The following is a 16,054-nucleotide window of genomic DNA, read 5'->3' as shown; positions in this document are numbered from 1 at the left end:
TTTAAAGGAGCAGAGAGCTCTTTAAATGCACTTTAACTGTGGTTATCTGGAGGTTGAAATAAATCTTGAATATTTTCAGGGTTTGGGGGGCTTGACTATTTTGGGTAGCCAAGAACATATTAAAATCTTTATCCATCTGAAATAATACTTGGAAAATACTGATAAGATATTTTTCAGGTACTTTTTTTGGCTTGGGTTAGCTGAATGCACACCCCTAATGCTGCTGACCATTCAAAATTCAGAGTTCTTTCTATTTGTAAGCATTGTTTCCCTTTCAGTTCACATAGCTTTAGACCAAGTGAACAAGGCAATTGACAGGCAAGATGAAGTGGCACTCATGGCAGGCTTGAACCGCCCTACTCTGAGCCTCCTTGAAGTTCTGCCTCAGAATTCCTCATGGTATCTGGCACAATTATATGACTCTAAAGATCAGAGAATGCAGGTAACTCAATGCAATTCTTGGTAGTGTGTGTGACACTTTTGCCTTTAGTGCATTAATTTATGATTTCAACAAGCATTGTTGAAGGAAAGGAGACTTGCAAGATATTATGTAAGCATTTTACTGCTATATGCAATGTCCTTTTCAATAACCAGTATGAGTCATGAACAGTGGCCAAAACTGGCTGTAAGCAGAATAAGAAAAGTACGTTTAATCTTATTTTGCAAAACTGAATTTTTAGAAACCCACAGATGTGTCTATTTAATTAAATAAATGTCTGTGAACCTTTTAGTTGGAATTTGTAATAAATATATAGAAAACATCACATTTATGATGGTGGAATTGTTATATTTAGCAAGTAGGACTAGGTGTATCCTAGTCATTTTACCTTAACTAAAACTGTAATGAAACATCTTTTTTCTAATCAGATAGCAGGGTTTCCAATTATTCTTGAGAAAAGTGAGATACAGAATGAAGTTAGTATTGCCAATGCGGAAGCAGAGACTCACAGATATAGTGAGTAAATTATTTTAATTTGTATCTTCACCACTTGGTTTACCTCAGGGTTAAGCACCTTGTTCCATTCTTATCATCGTGGTTTCTTCAACTCACATGCATGTGCTTTATTTATACATTTTTGGTGTCACCATTCCAAATTACTGATGTTTCCAAGTGTTTTCTTCCTCCCCACCACCATGCTCATCTTCTTCAATCATAGGACATGATTTAGAAGTATGCAAATGAGTCTGGGAGTGCTCCGCTCCTCTCCCCTCTCCTTTTGCATGACCAGCTAAAGAAACTGTTTTCACTTTCTCAGCAAACCAATTATATTTATACGCAAACTGTGATCAAAACAGCTTTTGCATTAGCCAGCATCAGAGAAAAGTACAAGTTCTAGTTTGTAGTTTGGATGTGATGTCACAAACTGTGGTTTGGTGTGAAAGCACATTGTTTGCTAGTCATGTGTATGGGAGGAGGAAGCATACAAGCCCAAGGATTTCCCCCCCCCCAACATGCATAAACAACAGCTTGTTTAGTAATGGCACACTATGATCAATAATAGTGTCATCATCTAAGTGCATTGCAGTTTATTCAAAGTAGACATTGCTGACACTTGGTTTACTTGCATATATTAAACCTGTTTTTTACTGATATCTAGAAGGGAACAGAATGTTAAATGATTAAAAACAGAATTTAATTAAATATTTTTAAATAGTTGACATATGGACTCTTGAAACAAAAATTACTACATTCAAGGGGGTTCTAAATTTGCTGCTGCATATTTCTGTCAATTGCTTTTTCTGGGATTACTGGAATGTATACATTTCCAGGAGATTCAGCTTGGACTACACTTTCATTTCATGCCTTTTCATGCTTTTCATGACTTAGCCTAATGGCAGTTTCTTTTCTGTCATTTCAGTTGAATTCATTGACCTAACAACTCTTTGCTTGCCTTATGTGCAGAAAATACCACATGAAACTTTGTATATTAGTATATTTTAAGCAGTATAAGTTAGAGTGTCTTTTTTGGGGGTTTCTACTGGATCAGGTAATTTGGTAACTAGCATTCTGAATGCTTGCATTTTTGAAAGAATGAACTACTAAACAAATCTCCTTAATACATCTAGATCAGGGGTAGTCTAACTGTGGCCCTCCAGATGTCCATGGACGACAATTCCCATGAGCCCCTGCCTAGATCAACAGCAGCACACTCTTCCAAGCCAATGGCCATCAATATTATTTTGTTCAAGGACTTTTACCCATCCTTCTCCTCAAAGCAGCTTACAATAGAAACAACATGTTTCTACAACAGTCTGCGAATATAGACTACAATAGATAAATGTACATCAGATGGTCTTCTGTTGAGGGCTTAGAATCAACAGACACATATCTATGTTAGGGTTCTAAATGCTGAAAGAATAAGGACCCTCGGAACTGCTTCCAGCATTCCAGGATGGAGGAAACAATGGAAAATGCCCTGAGACAAGCTACAACACAGTGTGCCACCAACAGTGGAGGCACAACTAGGAGAAACTTTTGAGCAGAATTAAGTTGATGCTCAGGCTCACTTATGAAGAGTTAATTCTTCAGGTATGTGGGTCCCAGGCAGTGCAGGCTTTACAGGTAAGCATTAGCACCTTGAACTGAATCTGGAAGTATAGAAGTAGCCAGTGCATTTGCTTTGTAGTGGTGTAGCATATTCCTAGTCAAGCAGATAGGATGCTACATTGGTGCCATCTAATGCTTCAGGGGTAGTGCTAAATAGAATACATTGCAGAAATAGAGTGTAGAGGCATAAGTCAGTTCACTTTGGTCAGCTGAGTCAAGAAGGGATGGTAATCTATGAATAAGATGAAGAGGAAAAGAGGTAATCTAACAACAACTCTAGCCTGCTTGTTGATCAGCAAGCCTGGGTCCATGAGCTTCCTCAAACTCTTCCACTGATTATCTGAAGGTAGCTGGACCACATTGAAAGTTAACAACATAAGAAGAGCCCAGCTGGGTCAGACCAGTGGTCCAACTGTTCCAGCATCCTGTCTTATACAATGGCCAACCAGTTCCTCTGGATGGACAACAACAGGGCATTGAAGCCGAGGCCTTCCCCTGATGTTGCTTCCTGGCTCTGGGATTCAGAGACATAGTTAGAGGTAGTCATTCCCATTCAAAATGTCAGCTTTCCTGACCAGCATGACCTCTGGGTTCAGTTTAATGTTGTTCATAACATTTAGGAACTGAGCTAAGTTAATGACAGATACAGCTGAATGTTATTGGCCTGCAGATGACACCCAACTGTAACTACAATCAATCTTATTTATTGATTTGATACAGGTGTTGAATTGGGGAGAGAGACTAGAGCCTTGGGAATACTAAACATAAGTTCCCCACTGATGATCCAGCCTTTTCATGTGTGCTTTAACAAAAAAGACGGAAACCCACCTGGGGGTGATTTTAGTAATATCCACCTCATTTTTAAAATGCTCTGATAATTTTGATAATCTTCTGTATCTTGATAATCTTCTGTATCAAACATAACTGAAATTTCTATAAGAGCTAATAGAGAGACATTGCCTTTATCAATTTAGCAATCAGGTCATCCATCAAAGTGATGGATAATGTTCCAGTCCCAAAATTGGTCAAGAGAAAACACATCGTATACCTGAGGTTGTTGTACCAACAACCACTCAGTCACTTCATCCAAGAATGTTAGGTCAGTGATCAACCTAGTATTTGGTAAGATCATCCATCCATTGCCAGGTGTACATATTTGTTTTCCAGTACAAAAATAAGAACAGCTTTCTTTCAAAGGCCTGAAAAGTTTCCTTCTACCATCGAGGAATTTTTAATTCTGGAAGATGGTGCTGTCAAAAGATTACTGCAGAATTTAACCAGCCAAGATGAGCAAGGATCCAATCTGCAAGACCCTTCACAAGTACAAGGAACCCTTGTCCACATGGCTCAGGGAGATCAAATCTCAATCTCAGCTCACCATATGAAATAGACAAGTAGGAGCTTCTGATGCCTCTGATAAAGAAGTCCTTAACCAGTTGGTCTTTGAATGTATGGGAGCTACTGTGCGTAGGTGGAGTTCCATGACAACTAGGGCTGTGTATTTTGTTTCAGCATCAGAGAAGGGTCATATCTGCTGCAGAATGGTGAAAAACTATTTTAATTTGCTGGAGAGAGACTATGCAACTTTTTCTACGGCTTTGAAAATTTGCAAAAGGGCTCAGTGGCAGAGTGCATGCTTTGCAAGCAGAAAGTCCCTGGCATCTCCCATTAAAGTACCTTTCTCATATCTTGAGAAAGACTCTGGAAAGTCAGCAGACAGCACTGCCCTATTGGCCTGACTTCATCTAAGATAGCGTGTGTGTGTGTGTGTGTTTTGCCTCATGGAACCAATACATTTGAATATTTTGAAAGTTAAAAGACACGAATACAAAGGACATAACAAAACCATCTATTTAGCAAATTCTGAGCATATTTTATTTCCTTGGTGCATAGTTGAAGTGTTTTTGAGTTGTTGTTTTTTTTGCCAATAGCTTCTGCATGGCAAAAACACACACACATATATATATATATATATATATAAAACACATATAACACACATGTCTATAACACATTCCATTTGGATGACATTTCAAAATAGAATCATAGAGTTGGAAGGGACCTTCTTGGTCATCTAGTCCAGCCCCCTTGCACTATGCAGGACACCCACAACCCTATGCCTGACAGTGTAACCTGCCACCCGCTTGAGCCTTCACAGAATCTACCCAACATTCCTTTAAGTCTAAATAGGCTGTGGTGCTGCCTTTCAGCACTGGTATTGCTAAGAATATCACTTGCACAGTATGAAACTGATCAAATAAAATAGTGACTAATGAAGGTTCCCCCCCCTCTTTTCCCTAGAACTTATAGCAGTCGATCATATCAATACTGCAATTCGTAACTGTGACCCTAATAAGACAATAGCTGCTCTTATGAAACCGGAGGCCCAGCTGCCGGAAGTGTACCCGTCTGCTGCTACTGTGTACCAGGCTGAACTCTTCAATCTACAGCAACAGAACGCTGTGGTAAGTTCAGAACGCAGCCTTGAAGCCATATAATTCAGAAATGAACTATCCTATGTACCAAAATACTGTTGTTTCAAATGTGGGGAAATTCAACCTGTTATAAATTTCTATTTTATTGCCTGTTTTTTTCCTGCTTGAAAGGTAAGTCCACACACAATTTAAAAAAAAAAACAGGTCTCTAACTACAAGCACAACTTTTTCATTCTTTTGTGTTTTGTCGTTTATAAAGGGGTGCTTTCTACATTGTCACAATGAGAAAAAGTAAATAAAACTAAAATAGACTCTTTTCACTGAGTGAGACTATATTTCACAAAGGGTAAAGGTAAAGGTATCCCCTGTGCAAGCACCGGGTCATGTCTGACCCTTGGGGTGATGCCCTCCAGCTTCTTCATGGCAGACTTAATATGGGGTGGTTTGCCAGTGCCTTCCCCAGTCATTACCGTTTACCCCCCAGGAAGCTGGGTACTCATTTTACCAACCTCGGAAGGATGGAAGGCTGAGTCAACCTTGAGCCGGCTGCTGGGATTGAACTCCCAGCCTCATGGGCAAAGCTTTCAGACAGCTGCCTTACCACTCTGCGCCACAAAGGGTTAATCATAGAAAAATAATCAAAATGTTATGCTTGGGCTTATTTTTAAGAATATAAGAACTTAAGAAATTTTTATCAGGTTTATTGTTTTATATAGTTGTTTGCTTATTGTACTTTCAAAGAAATGAAGGAGGGGTAATGGTCCTTTCTGCAGTCTTAGGAAGCTGGGGCAAACTGAAGGAGGATGTTATCCATTAGCCATTGAGGCTGAACCTACATTTTCTTCATGAAGCAGTTCCATTTCAATGATGTATCTTCCATTTCAATTATGTTCCCCATTGTGTTCTCTTATATAACAAAATAGAAGAATACTGTTTCCTCCCCTTTTTCTTCTGTTGCCTTTACTACTCTAGTGAGCCATGGAAAGCAAACCACATTCTCCCAGATGAAGGTGAACAGAATAGACTTGTATGGACCATTTTATTTGTCTCTCAAATGGGAGCTGAAATTAATGTAGGTGATCTGTGAGTGCAAATAGCTCAAAGTGTGCTCTAGTTAGGAAGCTCTTCACTATTTGATTAGTCATCTTATCTTTGTTCAAAGAGTCAGCTGAAAAGAGCATTGATAGGCTAGTATCCTGTATTGTCGTCACAATTTCAATTGGCATTTCCCCAACTATGAAAGGAAAATTCAGTTTTCCTGAGAACAGTTGAAGCAACTCGCTAAAGAGCTGCTGCAGCAGTTTCCCACACATATTACTACTACTACCGCTACTACTACTGCTACTGCTACTACTAGAAGAAGAAGAAGAAGAAGAAGAAGAGTTGGTTCTTATATGCCGCTTTTCCCTACCCGAAGGAGGCTCAAAGCGGCTTACAGTCGCCTTCCCATTCCTCTCCCTCACTAGTAGTAGTAGTAAATTTCCAGACCAACTATCTAATTACTTATTCTACCCCTCTCCCATTTTCTGCCATTGTTTCTTTCCCTGTGTGTTGGATATGGCAGTTACCTCAGCAGCACAGTAAAAAGGAGTAGGGAAGAAATGCAAGGATTCAGTAGGTCGCCTTGGCCATAACCATAGGCCTAATGGAGGAGTGCCTACTTGCAGGTCCCAGAAAAACCTCCCCCCAGATACATTCGCCAGTTGTTTGGAAGCAGTGGTTGGATGGATCAGGAAGAGTCGCCTGAAACTCCATCAGTAGATAGTGCTGCATGACATCAGTACGTCATCAGTTGCTCCCATTCTGACATTTGCCTTTTCTGCCTTTCATTTCCTAAGCACTCCTATGGCATACCCTTTTATGAGTCTGAGAAATTAATTTAATCCTTAAATTCTCTTTTAAGTATTGGTGGAAATCTAGTTTACATACTGACCTGAATATATTTCTATAGAACTACCTGGCTCATGATGAACTTGCAATTGCTGTGGAGATGCTATCAGCTGTGGTACTACTCAACCAGTCTTTGGAAAGCAAGAATGCTGCAGCAACAAAAACTCACCTCAGCAATCCATCCATTGGTTTTAATAATCTGGAAGAAGAGAATTTACAGCGGTAAACACTTAGTTCAAGTCTGTCCCAGGACTACTTTTGTGGAAAAGGGGAGGTCACTGTGCATGTTCCCAAAATCTTACAGTATAGGAAATTTCCAGCTTCCTAGACATACTAGGGACATACATTCACGTATTTCCACTTGTTTATTTAACTGGGTGTATCAAACTATGCTTTAAGGTCTTCTTCTATAACAAAAGTGACAATAGATTTAATATTAGGTCCATAAGTAATCCTGCAAAATAGACATGGTAATTAACTTTAATGAACTCCTTACAGCTATGCTGATACTCTGATGACTATAAAGTCAGAAGCTTCATCTCAAGGACAAGAATATTTAAGCTGGAATGATATCCAGAACTGTATTGACATGGTTAATGCACAAATTCAAGAGGAAAATGACAGTAAGTATTCTCATAAACCCTGGGTCCTAAATTTTATCCAGCAAAGCACTGGTGTAACCCAATGGGTTACTGGTAAATTTGAAATATGAGTTTTAATTTATTCATAATTTTATTCATAATAATACAGATTGTTCATAATTGTCATCATAATTTTATCAGATATGTTCTTCACAACAGCTCTCTAGAGTACGATGGGGATAAGGGGCGTGCTACAATTTGGCAGATACCAAGTTGCCCTGGATCTGATACTTGCCTGATTAGGAAAGTTCTATAGGACAGCACAGAAATGTTGTTTCAGTATAATAACCATTGAGTGGTAGTTTCCAAATTGTTGATTGGGGTACAATGATGGGTTGCAACTCATTTATAGGAAGGTCACAAAGAATAGATTGATATGGAAAGTTTAGCAACAAATTTGAGTCTGCTTCTGAATGACGTAGGAAATGGTCATGAAAGAAAGCCTGGACTGTTGCTCATAATACTGACCATGAGAAAATATAAACTTGTTTGTTGTTAACTGATGGGCTGTCTCTGTGTTTTACATGAGGTGGGAGGGAATAGCATGGAATTATTCTAAGTGGGTGGAAGTCAAATGTTGGAAGTCAAGGACTTTAAAAAGAAGTCAAGGAAGTCAAGTCAAGGAAGTCAAGGACATGAGGTGGGGGGGAATAGCATGGAATTATTCTGAGTGGGTCAGAAAGTATAGCAAGTTTAAGGTAAAAAGGTAAAGGTATCCCCTGTGCAAGCACCGGGTCATGTCTGACCCTTGGGGTGAGGCCCTCTAGCGTTTTCATGGCAGACTCAATACTGGGTGGTTTGCCAGTGCCTTCCCCAGTCATTACCGTTTACCCCCCAGCAAGCTTAGAATTAGGTAATTCAACTGATAGTTACTGCTGCCACCAGCTTTAGAGAATGGTGGAAGTCAAGGACTTTAAAATAACTACGTATCTAATTTTTAACATAATAGTTCCATTCTGTATTGCAACAACAAACAGCCTCCTGTATCATAGAAGGTCTTAAATAACTAAGGTCTTAAATCTGAAGGCTAGTTCACATGGCACTTACAATGCAACATGTTTTACAAATATGAACTGATATACTTTGGTCTCTTTATGAGAAGTTGGAAGACAACAATGCTTGGAAAAGTGGAAGGCAGCAGGAAAAGAGATAGATCCAACATGAGATGGAATAACTCAAAGCCCTCAGTTTAAAGACTTGAGCAAGACCGCTATTGATACGACATTTTGGAGGTCATTCATTCATAGGGTCACCCTGAATCAGACATGCTTCAGAATAAAATTAGATAGTTTAGAACAAATTCAGCCCACTTTTTAATTTAAGAATTATTTTAAAAGGGAATTCATAAAGACTTGTGACGCATAAGTTAATAACAATGTCTTTAACACTGGCCTAGTTCCATACATTCATGTTCATGAATCACTGATTGACTCGCATTAAGTAATGATTTGCATATGTAAGGGCCATTGCTGACTCAATGGCACAGATATGAGTATTGTGTTGCCTCAGGCATGGTAATTTTCAGTGGAGGGTGTTCACAGTTCAGCTGTGGATAATCAAGTAATGCGCTATTACATAGGAATCGCTTCTGTGTTTTATCTCTGAGCAATACGACATGTCCTGTAAGGAAAGATTATTTTAAGAAGGAAAAGACTACTTAATTTAAAAGCTGTATAATAAATTAGGGGAGGAAATAATTCTGATTTAGACATCAGTACTGAATATTGTGCTATGGCCATGTTGCAATTTTTTTTCTTGCATGCTCACACTTTGTAGTGTATTAAGTAATGCATGACAGGATTGAACGTCAGTCCATTCCCGTTCTTTCTTTCTTAGGGATTCTAGCAGTTAGTCTCATTAATGAAGCCATTGATCATGGAGAGCCTACAAAAACACTAGAAGCACTGCTGCTTCCTACGGTGAAGCTCCAGAATGTGAGAGCAGAAAATGCTTGTCATTACCAAGATGTACTAAAGAATGAAAAAACACTCAAATGTCAGGTAAGGTTTTATTTCCTGCTTTACATACTAGTAAATGCCAAACTGTCTGTAATCCCTTCCTTTGACAATTCTGAAATATCAGTGTATTAGGGGGCAAACCTGTTGCATTAAGGAATACAATGGGCACTAGATTGGGGGGGGGGTGGAGTGGCCTCTCCTTCCCCCCAGGACCTGAGAAGGCTGAAGGCAGCTGTGGTCTCAAAAGAATCAGAAAAAAATCGGGGGGGGGGGCGAATGGGACAAAAAAACACATTGAAAATGAGAAAAAAATGCATGCAAAAATCGGGAGCAGAACTGACAAAGAGACCCCCATATGAAAGAGCCCCAATTTTTGATGTGCTTACTGCCCTCCTGGTTCTAGCTCATGTAGACATTTCAATTATTCATAGGCAAGTTACCCAATTGGATGCCTTCATTCCGGGGATTAGGACTGGCCTGTTCCAGGAGAGCCAGCATGGTGTAGTGGTTAGGAGTGTGGGCTAATTTGGGTTTGATTCCGTGCTCCCCCACAAGCAGCCAGCTGGGTGACCGTGGACTCGCCACGGCACTGATAAAGCTGTTCTGACCGAGCAGTAATATCAGGGCTCTCTCAGCCTCACCCACCTCACAGTGTGTCTGTTGTGGTAAGAGGATAGGGAAGGTGATTGTAAGCCGCTTTGAGACTCCTTCAGGTAGAGAAAAGCGGCATATAAGAACCAACTTCTTTTTCCTTCATTACTCTTTGAAGACTTCATTAAGCAAATTTCTTCATACAGCAAACCTCTAGTTTATGTTAAAGTGGCAGTTCTTTATTTAAGAATGTAGGCCTCTTCACGTATGAAGAATTTTCTTACATAACATCTGCATGGAGAGCTTTGTGCTAGCATTCAGTGTTTCCTTAGACTATTAGCCATCAGAGTATGTACAGCATTTGTTTTCTAACTTGCCAACTGGTCCTTTGCTGTCCTTCAACCCAGTGCCTATGCTCTTTATGCATTTGATGAAGCTGTGTGATGTAGTGCAGTGGTTAGTGAGCTGAGCTAGGATCTGGGAGGTTCAGTTTCTTCTGAGAGCCAGTTTGGTGTAGTGGTTAAGAGTACGGACTTCTAATCTGGCATGCCAGGTTCGATTCTGCGCTCCCCCACATGCAACCAGCTGGGTGACCTTGGGCTCATCACGGCACTGATAAAACTGTTCTGACCGAGCAGTGATATCAGGGCTCTCTCAGCCTCACCCACCCCACAGGGTGTCTGTTGTGGGGAGAGGAATGGGAAGGCGACTGTAAGCCGCTTTGAGCCCCCTTTGGGTAGGGAAAAGCGGCACAAGAACCAACTCTTCTTCTTCTTCTTCTCAAGAATGAAGTCTGCTTGATGACCCTGGACCCCAGTCACTTTCTCTCAGCCTCACCCATCTCAAAGGGTTGTGAATATTAAAGTTAGAAAAGAAGAACTAGCTATACTGTTCTGAGCCCCTTTGGAGAAGAGATTGGGGTTTTAAAATGTAAAGGTAAAGGTAAAGGTAAAGGTATCCCCTGTGCAAGCACCGAGTCATGTCTGACCCTTGGGGTGACGCCCTCTAGCGTTTTCATGGCAGACTCAATACGGGGTGGTTTGCCAGTGCCTTCCCCAGTCATAACCGTTTACCCCCCAGCAAGCTGTGTACTTTAAAATGTACGAGATCTTATATTGCTTCATGGTATTTCAAAAGTGTCACAACAGAATTAATTTAGAATTGCAACAAAAAAATCATTTCACAAGGATGCATTATTATTCTTCAAGCCAATGTCTGCTAATAGTTTGTATTAAATAAAGCTTGTACAAATATGTATTAAAAATGGGCTTAAATCAGAGCTAGTTTATTGAGCCATGGGGTCATGGAAATGGAAACTCCAACTCTAAAACAGCTGATCTAAAACAGCATGGGACTCGGTTGCATATCATAGAAGTCAAAGTAGAATCAACTGGGATATCTCGTCCACTTTACAATTCACAATATTCTTGTCAATTAACTTTTGTTGCCATTTTAAATTTATTTCCATTATAGCAAAACTTCAGTGTAGCTTCTTTTGGAGCAGTTGGTGAAAGTCTAATGCAAATTACATTGTAAAAAGATAAGCGATATTTAAAATTTTCTTTTAGTCTTAGAAAAGCAATATATAAAAATTGGCCAACAAAAGAAACAATTGTGTTTACCATCCTGTCCCCTAACTTAACATTTGTCCTCACTTATTAGTCAACTGTACCATCTGAGGACTAATTGTTCATTAAACCATTTAAAACTTTTATCCACAGTGTCCATGCATTGCTAAACTTTACCATTACAAAAACGTAATTCTTCAATAGTATTTCATGAATAGTATTTCATGTATGTACAATTTTTTCGTGTATCACCTGCATTCTTCCTGAGCAATTTGAGCCATGGTGAGATAAGCAGTATTCTTTCCTTTAACTTTGGATGTAAGGAAGTAAAGAAATGGATCAAGGCAGCTGTTCAGACTACTGAGGCTTAAAGCAATAAGGTAGAAGAAATACAAATTGTCTCCTGCACTGTGGTAGTAATTCACGTGATGAGCAATCAGGATGATGTTACTTGGTGTATAACAAACAGCAAAAATACAAAGGATGAGGAGACTGATTTTGATGTACCAGAGCCATTTCTTTTTGTAAATTTTGAGTGTTTGGATAATTGAAACGTAACAGAAAACAGCGATACAGAGGGGGATCCCAAATCCAAAGACAGCCAGAGAGATGAAGTAATAAAACTGAAAAGGTGACACCGTTTCATAGTCACTATGAACATCATGGCAAGTATAAATATTTAGCTGCTCCAGATAATAGGTTTGCTTTATTAGGCTCAGAGGCAACATGTATAAGAAGACAATAGTCCATATCATCCCACAGGCAAATGTTGTCAAATGTTGCTTGGGCAAAGTCCTATAAGTGAATGGATGAACAATGGCCACATAACGGCTGATGCTGATGCAAGTGAGGAGTAGAATGGAACAATACATGTTACCATAGAAGACCACGGTCATGATTCGGCACATTGCTTCTCCAAATATCCAGTTATTTCCATTGAGGTGATATATGATTTTGAATGGCAACATAATGCAGAACAGAAAGTCTGAAATGGCTAGGTTGGTATAGAATATGGCAGTACGGACTGATCGCATTCTGAAAAACAGCATCCATAGCGTGAGGGCATTTGATGGTACCCCTACCAAAACAACAGCTAAATACACAGCTGGTATCAATTTCGTGCTTAGTGAGTTGGTGAGGTACTCCATTGTGGTATTGCTTATTTTCAGTGATGAGGCATTGGATTTCCCAATAGATAGCTTGTTTTGTTTATTGTTACTGGACTTCGTCGGGCCTTCGATGATAGAAAGAGGTATCTCCTCATGCTGGCCTAGTGGAGTGCCCCGAAAAGTCTTGATTATATGAGATGTATTCCCTTGACAGTCCAAACTGCTGTTGTTGCACTTGTTTTCTACAAGTTAAAGACAAACAGTTAAAGTGGCTGAAATACATGCTTGAAGACAACAATGGAAAGGACTTCTTGGAATATGATACTGTAGCAGGGATGGGAGTTTTGCCTCCATTGACTATAGCTTTGCAGTACTTGAGAAACTAAGGAATTTTCTGTTGTGACTTTAATTTTTAAAGGGACAAAAGCTCCTTTGCTTGGAAATTGGTTGCCGTTCACCTTGTATTTTGTTACTCTTAACAAGTCCCACTGACTTAAATCACATATGCCACATCTCCAGGTATCTGTTCAACGTGGTTCGCAAAGTAAAGCCAGAGCAATAACATTCTGTGCCTAAAATGAAATGCATGAAGTAGTCCTTAGGCTAGATGCGGCTGATAAAAACAACATAAAACATATGGAACCCTTCAGTTAAAACCTGGTTAAAAAGGAATGTGGTGGCTTGGTGTCTAAAGAGGGGTATGATAGGAGCCAAACGAGCCTCAAGGTGGGGGTAGCATTCCAAAGGCGAGATCCCAACAATGCCTGTGGTCACCACCTGCCTTCCCTTCTATTTTGGGACACAGGGAATAGCATTTGAAAATATGACTGGAAATATGTTGTTTGTTTACCCAAACACCTCAAGGCTCAAGTTACAAGGACAGCACAAGATGCAGACAGCCATGTTTCACTAGGCTGTAGCTGATTGTTATAAAAAACAGATCCCAGGATCCTTTGAACACTGAGGGAAAGCTTTCTCATCAGCACTCAAAAATAATTGTGTGTGTCCATTAAGCCAGATAGTCAGTGTAGGATTCCCAGCAAAGTCTCATCCGATTAACTCTTTTTCAGATCCGAGACCACATAATGGTGAAATTATCCCCTCTTGAAGTTCTCATACTCAGATTAATTTGAAGTTTAAAGAAGTTTATTAACTACAAAGGGTACTAAATGCTTTTTCACTTTATAGAAAGAGGTTACTTGCAGAATTTTTTTCGGCATTAGTAAACCCCTGGGAAGTGGAAATTGCTAAAAAAAAATGGTATGTGTGTAATTAAACTAATATTCCACAATTCTTTCACTTTTGTAGACTGAGCAGTTCCCCCCCCCCTAATAATTCCTTGGTGTTTCCCTTATTTGTTCTAGGGGACATTATTGAATATTACTGAAGATGCCTAATTAAACATTGCTAATGATAATTAAGCCCATTGCATGTTTTCTCTTTTTCTGTCTGTAAAAATAATAATACGGAATTCTGGCTCATTTCAGATTGTTTCATGATCCAGGCTATCATTTATTTATTGAAGTAATAATATTTATAACTCATCTTTCTTTCATTATCATTCCCAACTGTGTATGCTTTCTGGAGGTCTCCCATCTAGGCAATGGCCAGAGTTTTCACCTTCAACATTGCTAAACATCATGAGCCTTACAAACATAACTACCAATTCTGTATGACATAGATAATTTTGATTTGCTTAATATGGCCCATTATTTTAAAAAGTACTTAGACCAACAACACAGAGAATGTGAATGTCTTACCTTTCTGGCATAAACTAGAGGAGAGGAAGAGCAGTCCACTTGTGAACAGCAACAGAATTTTCATTATGGCAGTTCAGGTTTTTCAAGTCTCTTTTAGCTCGTCTAATGGCGTCTTAAAACAAACTTTACTGAAAAATCCCTTGGAACTTCAGACCTGCATAGGCAAATCATTCTGTATATACTGTTCTTGGGAAACCAAGTTAGTCTCTTTTTAAGAAGGGCGTGACAGAGCTGTATGTGGCAACGGGCATGACTGTTCAGCCAGCACACAAGAGATTAGTTTCCTATATGCAAGAACATATTAACTCCTGAATTGCCATAAGTCAAGAGGAAGAGTCTCTGGAATTTTAAGCTAATTACTATGTAGGAACTCTTATATTTTAGGATGGGGTAGATGTTAACAATCTTTATGCCTGGCAGAATAAAATATAATATTATTATAATAAGGTGATAAGAGACATCTAGGGAGAAGTCCTCCTCACCAGCGTAACAAGATTAAAGGACCAAATTGTATGACGACATGTGGTTACACTCAAAGCTTTGTATAACTTTGTGGAGAAATGCAGCATACTTTGGAGAAAGGCTGGCTCCTATAGGACAGCTGTCCCCAACCCCCGGTCTGCGGCCCGGTCTGTGGATCAGTCGGTACTGGGCTATGGCTCCTCCTTGTCTTCCTCCCTGGCTGCTGCCTCAGGGGCTGCTCTGCCACTCTGCCGCCAGCTCACCTTTGGTGCTCTCCGGCGGCCACCATAGCTGGGGCTCCCCCTCGGTGTGGCACTGCGCAGCTGCTGCTGGCAGCGCCCCCAAGTGTGCGGCAGGAAATCAGGGGCGCCGGCAGGAAAGCAAGCGGATCAGGGGCTCAGGCGGTGGCGACGTCCCTCAGCAAAAGACTACCCCCCCTGGGCCTCAGTAAAATTGTCAAGTGTTGACCGATCCCTTGTGATAAAAACGTTGAGGACCACTGCTATAGGACACTCACTGGACACTGGAAGTGCTCATCTGGACCAGGCCCTGCTTTAGGAACAGAAAAAGCCTCAAATAATTTTATCTGGCCTTCTGGTCCATAGGATCGATTAAGGTGCTTAGTGTCCTACTTAGTTAACATATTATATCACTGTATGTAAAGGAGCCAACTGTATATTTAACATTTCTGTTCCTGTATTTTATGTATGCTGCTTTATTTATTTATATGCCTGACAACTGATAAAGGCAGTGATGATGAAACGCATTTGGTCAGTGGTGGCATTAGTAGTAATGTACACTTGGATTTCAATTAGGCTATATTTTAAGCCTTGGCTTTTTGATATTAATAAATATTAATATTTAATTTTGCAACATGTTTTACCCTACAGAGGCTTGAGCACATTTTCCTTATTTTGACCCTTTTATGGGACGGGTAATTAGACAAATATACACAGAGAAGTTCTGTCAATTTTAATTGCTTGTGGTGTTCCTACAGAATGATTGATGACTGCCAGCTCATTCTTGGATATACTATCAAAAAACAATCCAAAAAAATTCAGTTATAATGTTTCTCACATGCATTTCCCCTTATAA

General features: G+C 39.8%; 2 protein-coding genes across 4 annotated transcripts in view; one reads left to right on the top strand and one right to left on the bottom strand.

Annotated features, from left to right (window-relative positions):
• Positions 1–16,054, top strand: part of IQGAP2 (IQ motif containing GTPase activating protein 2) — a 162,509-nt gene that overhangs the window by 100,170 nt on the left and 46,285 nt on the right. Inside the window, exons 10-15 of one of the 3 annotated variants that reach the window (XM_077347356.1) lie at positions 279–442; positions 868–955; positions 4,847–5,010; positions 6,932–7,092; positions 7,369–7,493; positions 9,348–9,511. In XM_077347356.1, the coding sequence (XP_077203471.1) occupies positions 279–442; positions 868–955; positions 4,847–5,010; positions 6,932–7,092; positions 7,369–7,493; positions 9,348–9,511 (866 nt within the window). Of the gene's footprint in view, positions 1–278; positions 443–867; positions 956–2,420; positions 2,564–4,846; positions 5,011–6,931; positions 7,093–7,368; positions 7,494–9,347; positions 9,512–16,054 lie in introns of those variants that run through there. The other 2 variants (XM_077347358.1, XM_077347357.1) reach the window with 2 other exon arrangements.
• F2RL2 (coagulation factor II thrombin receptor like 2) lies at positions 9,518–14,741 on the bottom strand. Its single transcript, XM_077347360.1, has 2 exons — positions 14,498–14,741; positions 9,518–12,979 (listed from the first exon to the last, which is right to left on the bottom strand). The coding sequence occupies exons 1-2, from the start codon at positions 14,559–14,561 to the stop codon at positions 11,877–11,879; spliced, it is 1,167 nt and encodes a 388-aa protein (XP_077203475.1). The 5' UTR covers positions 14,562–14,741; the 3' UTR covers positions 9,518–11,876.

This window comes from Paroedura picta, chromosome 7 (genome assembly GCF_049243985.1).
Source record: "Paroedura picta isolate Pp20150507F chromosome 7, Ppicta_v3.0, whole genome shotgun sequence".
Taxonomy (NCBI): domain Eukaryota; kingdom Metazoa; phylum Chordata; class Lepidosauria; order Squamata; family Gekkonidae; genus Paroedura; species Paroedura picta.
The sequence above is the reverse complement of the archived record's forward strand: the minus strand, read 5'-3'. Positions and strand labels throughout refer to the sequence as shown.

Bases quoted from the DNA above. Each gene is read 5' to 3' on its own strand.
- F2RL2 (XM_077347360.1), bottom strand. From the start codon at position 14,561: ATGAAAATTCTGTTGCTGTTCACAAGTGGACTGCTCTTCCTCTCCTCT. The intron at 12,980-14,497 runs GTAAGACATTCA...TTTAACTTGTAG, and splicing joins CTCTAGTTTATGCCAGAAAG to AAAACAAGTGCAACAACAGC.